Raw genomic sequence first — 17,245 nt, forward strand, 5'->3', positions numbered from 1 at the left:
ACATGCATGTATATATACACATAACTATAATTTTTTCGAAGACATACAAGGCACTGCCCTGCTGCTGCATGAGGTATTTCAGTGATGAGTTTAAGTTTAAACAGAGGAGTTCTGGTTTCAGGAGCAATACGGGAATATTTAAGGAAACGAGGAACCACGAGAACGATTTTTTCTTAATCGGAAAAATTCTGTATCATTGTTCTCTTAGACTGGTTCCTGATCGCAATATTCAGTATGTTACACACAGATAATAAGCAATTTATGAAGAGAGTATTGCTAGTAGCTAATACCTGGAACGTTGTCCCAGGAACCAGGATATTGTTCTCTCTACTTAGCCAATATTCGGTTTCATTCTTATCGACTGCAGTCCTCACAATTGATTTTCATACTTGTTTGGGCGGGAAAACACTTTATAATATAAATTCAGTTAATTAATTTTAAAGCTTATATTTACTTAGAATGTCAATAAAATCGGGTGTAAACCCATAACAATTTCTATAACAGGCGCCGAAGTACGGAAAGATCATTGTAAGAAAAATTTTGGAAAAAATGTGTCATCTAAGTTACAAAGTTTTTTTATAGGAAATGAAACTTTTCTTTCGTCTGTCAGTGTAGGCAAGAATAGGATGAAGTCCTAGAATACATTGACAAATATCAGATCTCGTTGTTCTTTTCAACCCATGTATGCACTTAACAACAAAATGTTGAATTTAATTCAGAGTTGACATGTCAGTTGATTAAAGTTTCGACAATTCTTCACAACCATACAACATGGTAGGTAATATATATAAATCAAGTGAAGCACAAGGGAAAGTCCCTTTAACATCGGAAATATTTTTAGCGTACAACGTATTCTTCCCTTCCTATACAAGTTTTCAAACCTGTCGCTGTGAGTCAAATTGAAGTTCAGTTCAATACCAAAATTTGTATTATGAGTTGATGTTAGAATTATTTCATTACGAATTTGTCATACCTAGTGCGTACTTCTTTATTTGCAATTAAATTAAAGTTAAACAATACACGATGTCTTCGAATTAAAAAAAATCCTCTTATATGCGTAATCTGAATATATATCTTTCATGCGCTGCAGACCATGCGGTATTACACCTATATACGTAAAATCATAAGCTTAAGTTAGGCGATAGCTGTTTCCATTAAGAATACCAGTTTTGGCATTACAATTTTAGAGTTCTATAGTAATTGATCAATAGATACTATATACAAAACACTTGATTGAACACCTCCTTGTCTGACACAGGAACTAAATGAAGCTTTGTTTGATTTACAGCAATAGGACTTGTAGTATTGACATGACATGTATAATTAATCATATTTACTGTGAACTCCAAGTAGTGTGTAAAGTTTATTCGTTAAACTAACACGCCATACAAAATCAAACGCTTTTCTTCTGTCTAGAAAAGCATATAAACTTTGCCAAGCATTTCTAGATTGGGATCAACTGTTTCTTGGAGATTAAACAATACAGTTAAGCAACATAGGTACTATTCAAACCCTTGCTGTAAGGCAATTAGGAAACTAATGTCAAACACCTTAAGCATACAAAGTAGAAATCTGGCGAGTCTGTAGTTGTAAGATGAAGTTTTCTGTTTATCCCCTTCTTTGAAAATTGGAACAATAAGACCATATTTCCATTTTTCAGGAATTTTATCTACTCGAACATTTAAGTTGAACAGACTAGCTATACATTTTGAAAGGGTTCGTCCACCAAATGTCAAATGTTCTTGTTAAATTTTGTCACAACCATTAGCTGTTTGTCTCTTTAATTTTTCATCCGTCGCATTGATCTCGGCTTCATTGATTATGCCACCGGGTAAGAGTTTATTAATTTCATATCTGTATCAAATTAGTCTGCATCATGACTAAGGGTTTTTTTTAACGTTCTAGACTACCCTGTCGGGTCTCGAATCATGATTATAGAGACGACTGAAATAATCAGAAAAAGCGTTTGTAATAGTTTCGGGAGTGTTATAGACATTATCGTTGGGGCTGATTTCTAGATACACCTTCCCTTTATTCGGTTTAAAGCGCTTTATCATTTTCCAGAGTAGTCTAAGGTCACATTCGGCTTGACCAAGAAATATTCACGTTACTCTTGGTTAAATATTCATCATTGGCCTCTTGATGTTTTCTCCTAAATTTATACTTAAATGTTATGTAAGACCAAGGTCAATAATATTTTGGTAAGCTTCACTGGATATGTTGTTACGGTCCATATATTCAATAAGAGGCTGTAACATGTCAAGAGTTTCTTGTTAAGTTTGAATTTGTTTATCATCGGCTTTATGCTACGCAAGGAATTTGCTGCACATATAAGCTATTCGATAAAGGTTGCCTTCTACCAAAATATTAACAATGATATGTTAAAGCTCTGATGTATTCGAAAACATGCCTTCAGCAAGAATTTCTTAAGACCTTATGCATTTGTACAATGATTCACTGAACAAAACATAATTTTATTATAATGCTTATTTGACCTGCAATGATCAGTAGGATACAGTGGTCCTTTTCACAAAAATTCGTAAGAGTAAAATTAGTCGTAAGTTATGACGTCACAATACTTTTATTTTCTATGACGTCATAACTTACGACTAATTTTACTCTTACGATTTTTTGTGAAAAGGACAACAGACTATACTCGAATTCACCACAGTCTGTTTGCAGTTTTAGATTTTTTTTTATTACTCAAAAGTACCTTTAAAAAACTTGCCATTTAATATATGTCGTTCTGTACTACAATTCTCATACATCTATTTCTCGTTCTTACCTCCGAGATTGAAAAAAAATCAAATTTACTTTTCCTACGACAATTTTGCACTGAACGTATTGTTTATCCGCCATCTTGTTTCTATGGATATTTTGAAATAATATAGAAAACATGTATTAACAAAAGTAATTAAAAAAAGACTTGCATGTTCCAAACAAAAATTCCTCAGCTTTTCAAGGGAGAGCTTGAACTACTGAAAATGGCATAATTTCCACTGCTTCTAAGTACCATACTCAGCAAAGGAATTTATTCCCCTCGTCTATTCAATGTAGCTTTTATTAATGTGCGGCTTATTAGCATTTCACAATAAAAATTGATTGAATTGATATACCATGAATAATTAATAATGTAGTATCTGTGGTCCTTTTCACAAAAATCATAAAATTTTGATTTTAAAATTACCGAAATGATAAACTCTACAACTCTGCAAAGGGAATAAGCCAAAAGGAAAGCCGGTTTAACAACTGTCATTTTCAAGGTAAAACCCGGAAATATGGAAACAATCGCTATAAATATGTAAACATACGTTGATATTTTGTTAACAAAATAATATGACGTGGTTAAGGAAGTTATGTTTCACCATATAGATGTGTTAAGAGAATGTTGCATCGTATACAGTCGTCATTGTAAAAGTTAGATATTGTGCATGGAAAGAAAGGTCAGTCACTATAATGTAAGTTTTAACTTTGCATTTTTTCTCAGTTCTTGTTATCAAGAAACCAATATTCAGGTTGATGGAGCTGGAAAATTGTCGATCAAATACTAGTATTTATTTATTATTCTTTATGAGTCGGAATCCTAGTTTCTAAGCTGAAATTGCAGTCTTGATTGTCAACGAGAACTCAAATACATTTGATAACCTATCTCAAAGCTAAAATTTGTCTTCCATCAGAACTAGAAAATTATTGAGAATTATGACACTGTGTCATTTTTAGACCTTTACCTCGAATTCGACGAAAGTAGTCATCCTAGTACAAAAATATATGACAAACGAGACAATTTTGATTTTGAAATAATACATTTCCTGTTTATGTGCAGTAGTATACCCACATCTGCTGCGTATGGTCTTTACTCAGTAGCTGAGTAAAACGTTATTGCCTAGAGGTTGGGGCCTAGTAATCAGCTTAAGTATCTGTCTTTGTAAGAATCATGCAAAATCTGAAAAATACTATACACCTCAAAAAAGGCTACATATTTTTATTTTTGTAATTAAGTTGTTTTATGGGTCTGTACTATGAAATGTGTAATTATTCATTCAAATCTGCCTGCTCTTAGGAGATAATTGACATTGAAAATACAGTAGATTCTGTTGTATTTGAGCGACATTTACAGAGTTATTTCCCTTAATTTTGAAATGTACAGTGCATTCTATATAATTTTTATCTCCTAAGAACACAGGTTATATGAAAAACTGAACGTGAGTTTCTGTTTACTATGATGGCAATTCAAACAAAATATCAAAAATAAAAACATGTAGGTTTTTTACCCATGAATCACATTTTGCATGATTCTTAGCTGGAGTGCTACTTAAATATATTTGGCTACTCTGAAATCTTCTTTAGTGAATTGTTTTGACCATTTGATACCTGTTGTCCTTTTCACAGAAAATCGTAAGTGTAAAATTAGTCGTAAGTTGTGACGTCACTATACTTTGATTTACTATGACGTCATAACTTACGACTAATTTTACACTTATGATTTTTTTGTGAAAAGGACCACAGGTACTACAGTATTAACACAATGATCCCTGTTCTGACACTATTCATGGTATATCAATTTAATCAATTTTTATTGTGAAATACTAATAAGCCGCACATTAATGAAAGCTACATTGAAAAGACGAGGGGAATACATTCCTTTGCTGAGTATGGTACTTAGAAGCAGTGGAAATCATGTCATTTTCAGTAGTTCAAGCTCTCCCTTGAAAAGTTGGGGAATTTTTGTTTGGAACGTGCAAGTCTTTTTTTAATAACTTTTTTCAATACATGTTTTCTATATTAAGTAGTACAATACCTGTCGCAAAAGTTACAGCTTAAAACATGCATTAAATCGGATGTTTGAAAACATTTTTACACAACGTGTTATAAATATTTTCTGACAGTATAAAGAAAATCTCTTACTTTCCTTATAACCCACATAATGAGCTAGTAAAAATACAGGGGTCTTTTCATTAAAATTGCATTACGGGGTGAATTTTGGAGGAACCGATTTTCTTCGTGACATTCTAAACTTTTTTCTTAAATAAGTTAAAACGTAGTCCATTATAACAGATTAATATCTAAGTTGCATATTGAAATTTGGCATTTGACAAATGCCTCATTTTATCATAGGCACTTTCAACTAAAACATGTGTATTGGGTGGAAAGACTGAACTTAATAATTTTGCATTGTCCGAAAAGAATACTTACTTTTTACAATGCATTGCATATAAAACATTTGGACTTTATTAACTAGGTATAAATGTGGCAATTAAACTGTAAACTGCTTATGATAAATTCAATTCTAGCTACTTTCCATAAATTCTATAAATGAATATTCATTTTAAAGTTCTTAACAGTATATCCGAATGTACATAACACAAGAAGAAAAGCTAGGAAAAGGGGAATAATTCTAACCGATTCAGTATACTAAAATAATTATATATTTCTAGATAAAGCGAGATAAATCAAATCAATTTAAAATTACTTTTCGACAGAGGTAATGTTGAGTAATATAACGTTATGTAATGTCCGTAGTCCGTTTTCTCTTATATGAAAAACTCGTACATTTTTAAGACCAGTTTGGCAATGGCACTACATGAGAGGCAGGGTTGAAGGTCTGTGGTTGTCATCAGGCAATCCATTAAAAGTGCCGAGAAACTCGTGATACATTAACCCGTAATACTAATAATAAATGACGTTATAACGAATAAAGGGTAATTATCTGACGTTTTGTCGTGCTTTTTTAAAAATCACAGTTCTACTGTAATGATTGCAATGCAGTAAACGATATGGATAAGACAGGGCTTAATACTTGTTGATAAAAAACCAATGGTCATTACATTGATGGTCAGTAATTGAATTTGAAGTGACTCGTTCGTCACCTTTTACCAACTATTTATTACATAGGCTTTCTGTGCATGAATATGCACAGGATGATAATTTTGCACGGTAAACATGTGATGAACATATAACTAACGTCATAGACGTATGATGGTCTTTTTCGCGAAGTCATAGTAATATTTTACCCAATTTTACAGACCGTAACAACATAATTTCTCTCCAAAACAGTTGCCATTTCGTGCAACACATTGGCTGTGTCTATTCAAAAATATGAAGAAACTAGTCGTATTAGAATCGAAATAAATCGCGGAAACTCCATTAATTTTCTCATTGTTTTATCACGGACTAGTCATTTTTGTCGTAATTTATGTGACATAATTGGCCAACCCATTTTTGATTCATTTATTTATCAGCCAAATCAAAGGATATGGTCGAAATTTAAACGAAATCATATTACAAAAAGTTGATATCGCTTTAGTCTGAATTCTTTTTTTACCATATGGCCTACCTATATAAAACATTTGTCAAAATTTTAAGTAGTTGGTGAAAAACGAAACTTCTGTGGTCGAAAGGATGGACGGACGAAAACCTTGATCAGTTTATACCTCCAACAAAGCAAGAATATAAAAAAAACATTTGTAACATGTGTAAGGCTGGCTATGAGGGTCATAAATATTGTCATCAGTTAATACCATGAAGACAAAAACAGGGAAAATTCCTTTAACGAATATAAGGTACATAACGTCTTTGGTAGGCATTTTAAAACTTGAGAAACCGACTAATTTACGACAAGAGGCATTTATGGATTGATGACAAAACAAAGCATCTTACGTGTGTACTTGTCCACGATCCTTGGACAAATTCTCAAACCAAATTAGAATGAATTTTATTTATTGTATAAATTAGATCATATACAAAAGTAGGCGAAGAACGTCAATAATTTGGCAAAAATTACACTGCATGAAATGATGCATTTAATATGAAATTAAATTAACATTTGATGAACTTTAAATTTCAAATTGCAAAGTGTAAAGTGAAAAAAAAGTAGTGGAAAATTTCAAATTTACTTTTCATTTAAACCAGATTTATTTTGACAATTAATTTCCCAGATTTAATACCAGTTTAAAGGGCAATATTAAATCTGAATAAACCTCGTATTTAAAAAAATAATTTTTGTTTAAATTTATAATTTAATTAAATGTATTCGTTTTAAATTTATAATTTAATTAAATGCATTTGTGTTAAATTTCTAATTTCAAGTATATTAAATTTAGATAAATATATAATTTAAGTAGAAAATAAACCCATTAAACTATGTTGTCGATTAAATTTCAAGTTTAAATGAAAATAAATATCAAAATTAAGGGTGAATTATTTGTACATTTTGTGTGACCTTTTTGTATTGTGTATGCAAATGTATGCTTGTATCTACTACAGTGCTAGGAAATCAGCATTTATGCAGCTAATTCGTGGTATTCAATGAGTATATTCATGGTATTATTTAATTTGTCTTGCATTCAATATTTGAAGGTTGTTTGGAGCATAATGATTTTTCTTACTAAGTGTTAATTGATACGATATAAGGGTACACAAATACTGCATTTCGAATATTTTTTTTTTCATTTAGAAATAAAGGCAACACATATTAATGCATTCAATTATTTATTAATCTTAAAAAGTTTTTTTTTCGTAAATAATTATATAAAAAATGAGTTACCTCCCATTGTACATATGAGACAACAATAATAAATATTACAAAAAATGCAAAACAACATGCTCCAAAAAGCTCAAAGTTATCTTTTGGCAGGGTATAGTCAATGGTTTACTAAGCCCAAAATTTTGTTGGTTTAACTGGAGGAAAAACTATTATGGAGACAAACTCAATTTAGCAATAGTGTCATGACCACAGGAACTTGAGGTTATAAGATCAATATAATAAGCAAAAATTGTGCTAAAATGTTGTTTAAACATTTCATTGCATTTAACCACCCATGGCCATACATTTTAACTGTAAAAAAATTAAAAAAATAAACATTTCAGCACAATTTTAGGCCATTGAATGGATCTAACTTATGACCTTAGGACCCTATAGTCAATTCAGGTCTATGCAAAGAATAGTCTGAGTTTTCTCCCTTTGTATGAAAATTTTCTTTACTAAATTTTCTTTAGTAAATAACAAGCCCTACTTTATTAGTGTTAATGTTAGTACTTCTGATTATAAAATGTATAAGACAAGCTTAAGGCACCTCTTATTCACAAAATGAACGTCTGTACAGTGCATACTTTTCATAATGTCTAAATTTTAGATTGAATAAGTGTCAACCTGAAGGCATGTTCATGATAAAACACAATGAATACATCATTTAAGAGTCTGAACTAAGATATAATTATAATAATTTGAGATGGAAAACCCTTGTTTATACCCATTCAAATATATTAAAAATATTAGCATAAAAAAGTCATGAGAATTTGAGAAACAATGCAAACAGCTGCCTGATTACTTTTGCTTCTATACAGAAAGAAATATTGATTATTCATGAATGAAAACATTAACCTTATTATAAAGACTATATGATCAGTTATTAAAGAAAGAAAACTGACAGCGGAAATTATTCAAAAATAACAACACCATTATGTACAGAAATGAGATTAACAGAAGGATTCATTCATCTAACATACCAGTAAAGTGTTTCAGTTCCATTCAATTCAAAATCTTCATATATAGCTACTTAAAGCCCGTTATGTCACACTCAATCAACAATATACTGTAAACAGTAAGTTGAAAATTGACAAACTAGGAAAAGGGGTACTTTACATGTCACGATAACAAAAGCAGTTTTCCAATTATCTAAGCATTCCCTCCAAGGGAAGTTTAGAAATCTGTTACAGTACTGTGAAACAGACAGACGGATGGACCAACAAGGTGATTGCCATATAACATTTATAAGAGATGGGTAATAACAGAGGATATTACATTAACATTATCAAAAGAATTTGAATGATCCAAGGGAAAAAGATGAAAAAATATCAATTTTTGAAAAAAAAAATGACAACAAGTATAAATGTCATGGTGTAAGCATTTTGTTTTAGCTCAAGTGCTTAGTTTTGTACAATTATACAAATACCCATGCAAGATCTATTGGTTTTTTGGGGCATGGTCGGTTGGATGGCCTACCAACTTCTCTTTTAGATCTTAATTTTTTACCCTGGGCATTTAGATCCATTTGATATTTTTTATCCAGTTTTTCAATGGCCTTTTTATACTCTTCTGATAACCAGGGAATGGGTCAGGCTACAAGAAGAGTATCATCTCCAGAATCGCTTTCTTCACTGGACATAAGGTCTATCTTAAGAGCCTTCGTAATCTCTTCTTCTTCATATGCAGGCATCTTTTTTGCTCTTAGTGCCTTGATCCGGTTTTGCAGTTTCTGAAAAAAAAGTTTTCAATGTTTAATCTTGAGAACTCTAAGGTTAAACCACAAAGTGACATGAACAGTCTTAGTAGAGCCATCTCTTTTGGTTGTTCCAGCCGAGCCAGTTCTCCCGGCACCTTAAGAAAGCCAGCTCTTTTGGTTGTTGTAGCAGAGAGCCATGTCTACTTGTAGAGCAAGCTGTACAGACAGTCGTAGCAGAGCCGGCTGTACAAGAGCAGATCTACTGGTAGAGCCACCTCTTATGACAGTTTTTTGGCAGAGCCAGCTCTCCGAGTAAAATTTTTGAGCTGTCTCTGGTAGAACTCGTAAGATTGTTCTACAACACTTTTAGAACTGACCTATCTGACCTATAGCCCGTTCTTCCCACAGCTTCCATGAGAGGTTAAAACCGATATTTACATTATTCTCAATTATGCGAATTTTTCATACAATGGCTTTAATTTTTTGGTTTTTATTTGTTTTGTTTTGTTTTTTTTTTTCATATCAACTACATCACCAAATCTTATATGGCATTCCTTGCAATTACAGATTACAGTGTTATGTTAAAGAGACAAGTAAATTATTATTATATATATGACACTGTTCAGACAAAGATGTTAAATCATTAATAATTTCCATGTTTTTAATGTTCTCGTGATAGGTCTCAAGAGTTCATTTTCGTATGTGAATGTACGATTTTTAATCAAATAAAATCCATATAAAACATGTCAAAACTCTAAATTAGCGATCGAAATCGCTGTGCATCTAGTTCATTTTGCACTTCTATTTATGATTATGGTGATATCATATGGTGATATAGTCTAAATATTTAATAGTTCAGAAACGTACATTTGTATTATTTGTTATCTTGACTGTTATCCAAACAGAGGATCACTACTGATCACTGCATACCGCGATTTCAGGATCAACATCAATTACGTCCCATTGTTATCAAAGGGCGATAAATATAACGTTTAATATGTTAGATGAGAAACATTTTGCGAAGTAGTTACAGTTTAATAGTGGGGCACCGCGGAAGTACCTACTTGATTCTGAAGGTGGAAAGGGAATGTGGGAAAGGGCCAGTTGGCTACTTTGGAGATGACTTATTTTTCTAGTTTGTTCAACAATCCGGGGATTTAAATATTTTTCTTATTTTTGATTCGGAACAAAATTCATTTCAACAGCATTAGCTTAAATAGGTTGTAGAACTAACGTAAATATTAGAAAATAAAAATAGTGTAACTCTCTTCACCAAAACTTACATATTAAATAGAAACCCAGTAAATTCATGAACATGTAAATGTAAATAGTAAAATTACTTTAAAAAAAATCATATAGGAAAACGAAAAAAAAAATTATTTTGAACCTAAATTTCAAGTTGAATGATTTATAAATTAATGAAAATTTGATGTATATAAGTATCTTATACTATAAGTAAATTTGTATTTATACTACAAATTTAATTTCCTTAAATTCTTATTAAAACATTTGAAATTAAAATTTATTTTTTGATAATTATTTTCATACACATATCATACACATTAAATCTAAAGGAAATTGGAATAAATTTTTAGTTTAATAAAAAAAAATTATTTTTTATGAAAGATAAAAAATAATTGCAGTAAATTACATTTTAAACTCTAAACTAGAAATGTCATATTTAATTAAAAGTTTTAAACGTATCATTTCGTGCAGTGTTACATGATAACTCCTGTTTAATCAAGTACTTTAAAGCTTTAATGTTTAAGTCTTTTCTATGCTTCGATCTTCGACTTGTATTCTTCAACAAAGTATAGTCTTTCCTTTAACCTTGCCGTTCAAAGCTTTGCAAATTTTATTCATGTTGCTGAGTTGGCAAAATAATCCTAATTATTAATTCCATAGATTTCCACTTTATATTTTAACTGACAAAGTTGAATGTAAGTCGGCCCATATCGTTTATCTGGGTGTAAGAAACCAAGCAAAACGACCGGAATACTCATATGATACTCCACTTAAAATATCGCGGAACGAAATGTTATAATATTACCTTTATTCTCTAAGTATAGGTATCTTCCACAATACCGAAATAATACTTAAAACTGGCACTTGGTTCCCCATGTCATGTCAAAGTTCAGATGTGGCCACTTACTTTTCGTTGTTACCTTTTAATAATAATTTTAATAATAATAATTAATAATAACAATTAATAATAATAATTAATAATAATAATTGCTCTAATAATATCTGATTTATTAATAATGTGAATTTAAATTGAAGATAAAAAGAGCAGTTATTTTAAAAGTCATGAAGGATAATAAAAGTTCTCTATCTGGCCTTTATCATTTTGTTTAAATCGCAGTAAACATTAAGATCTTATTTTATAAAAAAAAAAAATTATGCAAATTGAGTTCGGTGAAGAAATTGCTCACTCTACAATTCTTTGTTAACAATTTTAACAAACATATCATTTGAGACAGAAATACTCATATCAATGGCAAACATTGTCGGAGAATATATTATTCATTTTGTCATTTTTTAACTATAGAAATAACTAAAGAAATAAAGCATTCTAGGAAACTTTACTATATTTATGTATCATGGTTTACGTTCTTTGTCCGTCCGCATATCTGTTCTTCTGTCGTTCACAATTCGACTTAAAACTCAAGGGCGCTTCCGGCAATTTCCATGGATTTTTATTATGTTCTTTTTTCTTCTATCATTAATACGAAGGAATTGACATATCATGAGCTGATAGCGCAATATATGATAGTCAATAAATAATTAATTTTAAAGTAATAGTTTTTGTAAGAAATAGGCAAAATGGGAAAAACAGAAGTATGCATGTCAAAATCCCATCTATTTGACAGTCTAAATTCACCCAAGGATGCTTTCTCTATTTGAAAAGACCACTTGTTTTACTCGGAAATTTTTCAATTTAATGTAAGAAAGATGAGGTTTTGACAGAGTTATCTACCGCTGATATTATCATTTTCGGTGCATTGCGATGAAATTGTAACTCAATTTACCAACATGATATGGATGAGTAATCAAGGTAACCAAGGTTATAGCGGTAATCAAACGAATGTAATCCAGGGACAAAGACCAGACATACACAACAAAGAACATAAAGTAACTAAAATCATACATACAAAGTTACAAACGTAAATGAGCAACTCGGACTCCACTAAAAACTGGGAGCATGGACCAGGTGCACCGGCAGGGTAAGCGTCCTCTGCTTTTCCAGGAAAACTACTATTATGTCATTGATTCTGATGGTGCAAATGGGCAAATTGCACATTCAAAATGGTTTTATACCATCTTTCACCCTCTGCCTGATTCTTACAGAGACTGACAATTAAGTCCTGTTTATTTTTATTTCTTCTTTATTTGCAGATTATATTCGTCAATAAACTCCATATGGGTATATTCAATTAGAATAATGACACATACATGACTATCAGATGAACCAGAAATACTCATATATGTTACAAACCAATCCATTGTAGTGGACTATATTATTCATTTAGTGGCCCTGCCGACAATAAAAATAATCAAAGGAATGAATCATAGTAGAATAATTGTTTTGTTTTTTTTACTGGGAATGTGTGTTTTCATCTATATATGTTTTGGTTATTTTCAACTCGTTTATATACACGAATATAGCTCGTCTTGGGAGCAACCGTATCGTTCTTTTTTTAATCAAGCCTACATCCCTTCTTCTGACCAGTCACATATTTGGTCATCTGAACAACCACACGTTTTGTCATCTCGACAATCACATATTAACTCTTCAAAACCTTCAAAACAGACACCAGTTCAATCATCACTAAATCCAAGTCAAAAGCAAGAAAATAATTCAACAAAAAGTGCATATCTTGTTGATACCTCCGCCTGTAAAATTCCAAACATTGGTCCGTTTGATAAATCAATTAAACATATGCTTCGTAATGGATCTGAGTTAAGATGTCCCGTGAAGTATGATTTAGTATACCAGGTCGGAACTTCCCTCAATCTTAATTGGACAGCAATAAGAGCTTCTGGTTTAGATATAAAGTTCTGCGATTATGATGTTATTTATCGATCTTACGATGAAGCGAAAGATCACAATTATTTCGAGGTCAGAGCCACGGGAATCAATCTTACATCTATAACTAATATTTCCGACGAATTTGTTAGAGTGAGATATTTTAATAAGACTGGTGGTGTATCATATACTAATGTTTTTGCTTTTGTTTTCAAGAAGGACAGAGTAGAGAAAAAATGCATAAAAAAATTAATTAAGAATGCGAAAAATCGAAAAGAAAGCGTTATGATGATAGGTTTGGATTCAATATCCAGGAACAACATGCTTCGTTATATGAAAAAAACTTGGACATATCTTGTAAACTCCATGTCAGCATTTGATTTTTTTGGATATAATAAAGTTGCAGATAATACCTTTGTCAATATAGTTCCCATGACAGCAGGAAAATATGTTGAGGAGTTACCATGGAACGAAACACTCCAAGGAATTCCAATGGATAAATACAACTTCATTTGGTACAACTATTCAGAAAACGGGTATCGTACACTTTACGCTGAAGATCATCCTGACATTGCTATTTTTGATTACCTCAAAGCGGGGTTTGAAAAGCCTCCCTGTGACTATTTTAACAGGCCTCTCAGTGTTGCTGCTAAAGAAACCGTTGATATTTGGACACTTCACCACCATTGTATGCATGGTCGCACCGAAACTAAGTTGATATTAGACTATGTTAAACAGTTTGCAAATCTCTTTCGTTCTGATCCTTATTTCTCGTTTTCTTTTACCACAAAGCTTACACATGATTCATTAGAAGAAGCTTACAAAGCAGACAAATTAAATTTTCATTTTTTAAAAGAGATGCATGAAAAGGGAAACTTTAACAACACCATTTTGTTTTTCTTCAGTGATCATGGTATGAGATTCGGCGATGTCAGAGAAACATTCGTCGGTAAATTAGAAGAACGTCTTCCTTTTATGCTAATAGTACCGCCTCCTTGGTTCCTAAACAAATATCCTCAAATTCGCAAGAATTTACAAATAAATACTCAAAGACTTGTAACACCTTTCGATATATTTGCAACTTTAGAACACATTTTATACTTTGATGGAAAAACAACGGGTAAAGTAAAGAAAAAAAGGACTTTAAGTCTTTTCAATGAAATTCCGGAAGACAGATCTTGTGAAGATGCTGACATTCTCCCGCATTGGTGCACATGTTCAAGCCACGAAAATCTCGACGTAAAAAACGAGACTGCGATAAATGTTGGTAAAACTATGGTAGGAAAGATTAATGACCAATTAAAAACTGTGTTCGAAGTATGTGAAAGATTAAATGTAAAAGCAATTCGTTATGCTATTCGAATTATTCCGTCAGACAAGGTTCTTCGTTTCGAAGAGAGTAAAAATGACGTCCTAGATCGTCACGTGGTGTATGGGAAACGCGCAAAATCATATATTGACTACCAAGTTACCCTCCAAACAAGTCCAGGAGACGCTGTGTTTGAAGGAACTATTCGATTTGACGAAGAGAACAAATCATTCGATTTAGTTGGTGATGTAAGCCGTATCAATAAATATGGACAACAATCTTATTGCATAGACGTCCATCATCTAAAAAAATTTTGCTTTTGTAAAATCCTTACATCATAATAAATTACTTTAGAAACTATGAAATTTTCTTTTCAAGCTCGTCAGGCAAAGAAAAATACTAGTTCATATTTATGCAATTGATGCAACTATAATTACGGAAACATCTGCAATGCTTCTTGATTAACACATTTATTTTGCATTTTACACAAAGAACATTTGAACAGCACTTCTATCTATATACTGTGAAAGTACTGTTGTTTGTGCGGTATCAATTTTCGTTGTTTTCGTAGGTAGGCCAAACCACCAAAATTTGGTTCCTGACGGCAAAGGAGATTTCCAATGGTGTACATACTGAAAACCTCAAAACGATGAATTCAAGGATCCACTAACTTTTTTTCCCAAATCCACGAAAAACGGTATCCACGAGTTAAAGTACATTCAAAGTAATCAATCGTTATTGCCTCACAAACGTTTTATATCCAATGTTTATTATCAGAGGTAGACGTAGAAAATAATAGCAGTGATAAGACCTACACTGCTACCACTCTTTCCAAAGAAGAGATTGTGGAAAACCATAAATCTGTGCTATCCTCTTTTGGTCTCTCTACCAAGGACGATGATTGTGATTTACCGTCTATGCACTGGATTCCTAAACTTCACAAGAATCCATACAAACAACGTTTCATAGCTGGATCTGCAAAATGTACCACCAAACCTCTTTCAAAACTTTTAACTTCTATACTCACAACTTTTGGAGACAATCAGTTCAAGACTATTATCTGAATATAATAGCATTAAAACCGATGATTTTTCAACACTGTATACTTCTGTTCCCCATACTCAGTTAAACTCCCGACTTAAAAACATTATACATCGTTGTTTTTCCAAAAAAAGATGGTACACCTAGATACAAATATATAGTTCTTGGTAGAGATTCCTCATACTTTGTAAGAAATAATTCCAAATCATCTTCCAAATATACAGAGGAAGATGTTTACAAAATGCTGGAATTTTTAATCGACAACATATTTGTCCAGTGTGGTAGACGTGTTTTTCAACAAACGGTCGGCATTCCAATGGGAACAAATTGTGCTCCTTTACTAGCTGACCTATTCCTTCACTCTTATGAGGATGCCTTTATAGCTGATCTGATCAGAAAGAAAGAATATTGTTTGGCTAGATCCTTCAATCTCAGCTTCCGCTATATAGATGACGTGTTTTCTTTAAACAATCCTAATTTCGGGGATTTGATACATCGCATCTACCCAAAAGAACTTGAGATAAAGGATACTACAGACACTGTGAAGTCAGCCTCATATCTTGACCTACACTTAGAAATCGATGGTAAAGGAAAACTATTGACCAAACTTTACGACAAACTTGATGACTTTTCATTCAGAATTGTCAACTTTCTTTTCATCTGTGGCAACATCCCTTCGGCTTCTGCGTATGGAATGTTCATACAACAACTCATACGTTATGCCAGAGCTTGCCGAAACTACGCAGACTTTTTGTATCGCGCTAGAACTCTAACAAACAGGCTTCTGGAACAGGGTTATGTTGCTACAAGATTGAAGTCATCACTACAGAAGTTTTATGGTCGTCATCATGAACTCGTGGATCGTTATGGTGTATCCATCAGCACCATGAAAACTGATTTATTCAACGGGTCATAGTTTTCCTTTCCTCGTTTGTCTACCCCGGACTTGACTTTTTATCAGCAACTCAGCAGGTGTTTCTAGAAAAGCAGAGGACGCTTACCCTACCGGTGCACCTGGTCCATGCTCCCAGTTTTTAGTGGAGTCCGAGTTGCTCATTTACTTTTGTTACTTTGTATGTATGATTTTAGTTCCTTTATGTTCTTTGTTGTGTATGTCTGTTTTCTATGTCTGGTCTTTGTCCCTGGATTACATTCTTTTGATTACCGCTATAACCTTGGTTCCCTTGATTACTCTTATAATGGTCTGAATCATTTTAGAAACCTGACTGTTTGCACACCAGTCTCTTGATGGTCGTCATGTTGAAAACCGATATCCGTTCGTCCATCCAAACGCAGTCGTATATCTAAAGACCGATTCTTTCATAAATCTTTTAGTCGAGTCGACCTGTTTTATATTCATACGCTGAATTTCTTCAGAATATCGTAAAGCATAGAATATAAAACATGCTTAATCCTTTAATTTCACATTCTGATATATTGATGATGTATTGCCACTTAATAACCATTTTTTGGAAAAAAGTTACCTTCAATATATTCACCAGAGCTCGAGATAAAGGAAATATAGAAACAGCTTGCTCAGCACTTTTCACTTTTTTTTCCTTTTTGACCTTCATCTCGAATTTGATCATATCAGTACTAAGATTTATGATAAAAGTTTTAGTTTTTAAATTATAAATTTCCCTTACA

General features: G+C 32.2%; 1 protein-coding gene across 2 annotated transcripts; it reads left to right on the forward strand.

Annotated features, from left to right (window-relative positions):
• Positions 1-3,343: 3,343 nt before the first annotated feature.
• Positions 3,344-15,103, forward strand: LOC148605255 (uncharacterized). 2 transcript variants are annotated; one of them, XM_088548082.1, is made up of 2 exons: positions 3,344-3,458; positions 12,618-15,103. In XM_088548082.1, exon 2 carries the CDS (start codon positions 12,784-12,786, stop codon positions 14,896-14,898), a length of 2,115 nt encoding a protein of 704 aa, XP_088404208.1. In that variant the 5' UTR covers positions 3,344-3,458; positions 12,618-12,783; the 3' UTR covers positions 14,899-15,103. The 2 variants fall into 2 exon arrangements, with proteins under 2 accessions (XP_088404208.1, XP_088404210.1); XM_088548084.1 differs by having other exon boundaries at positions 3,344-3,443.
• Positions 15,104-17,245: the final 2,142 nt, after the last annotated feature.

This window comes from Perna viridis, chromosome 10 (assembly GCF_037379345.1).
Source record: "Perna viridis isolate PV_CMFRI_1.1 ecotype Kerala chromosome 10, ASM3737934v1, whole genome shotgun sequence".
Lineage (NCBI taxonomy): Eukaryota > Metazoa > Mollusca > Bivalvia > Mytilida > Mytilidae > Perna > Perna viridis.

What these genes read in the sequence shown, in the direction of transcription:
- LOC148605255 (XM_088548082.1), top strand. Translation starts at nt 12,784, where the DNA reads ATGAATCATAGTAGAATAATTGTTTTGTTTTTTTTACTGGGAATGTGT.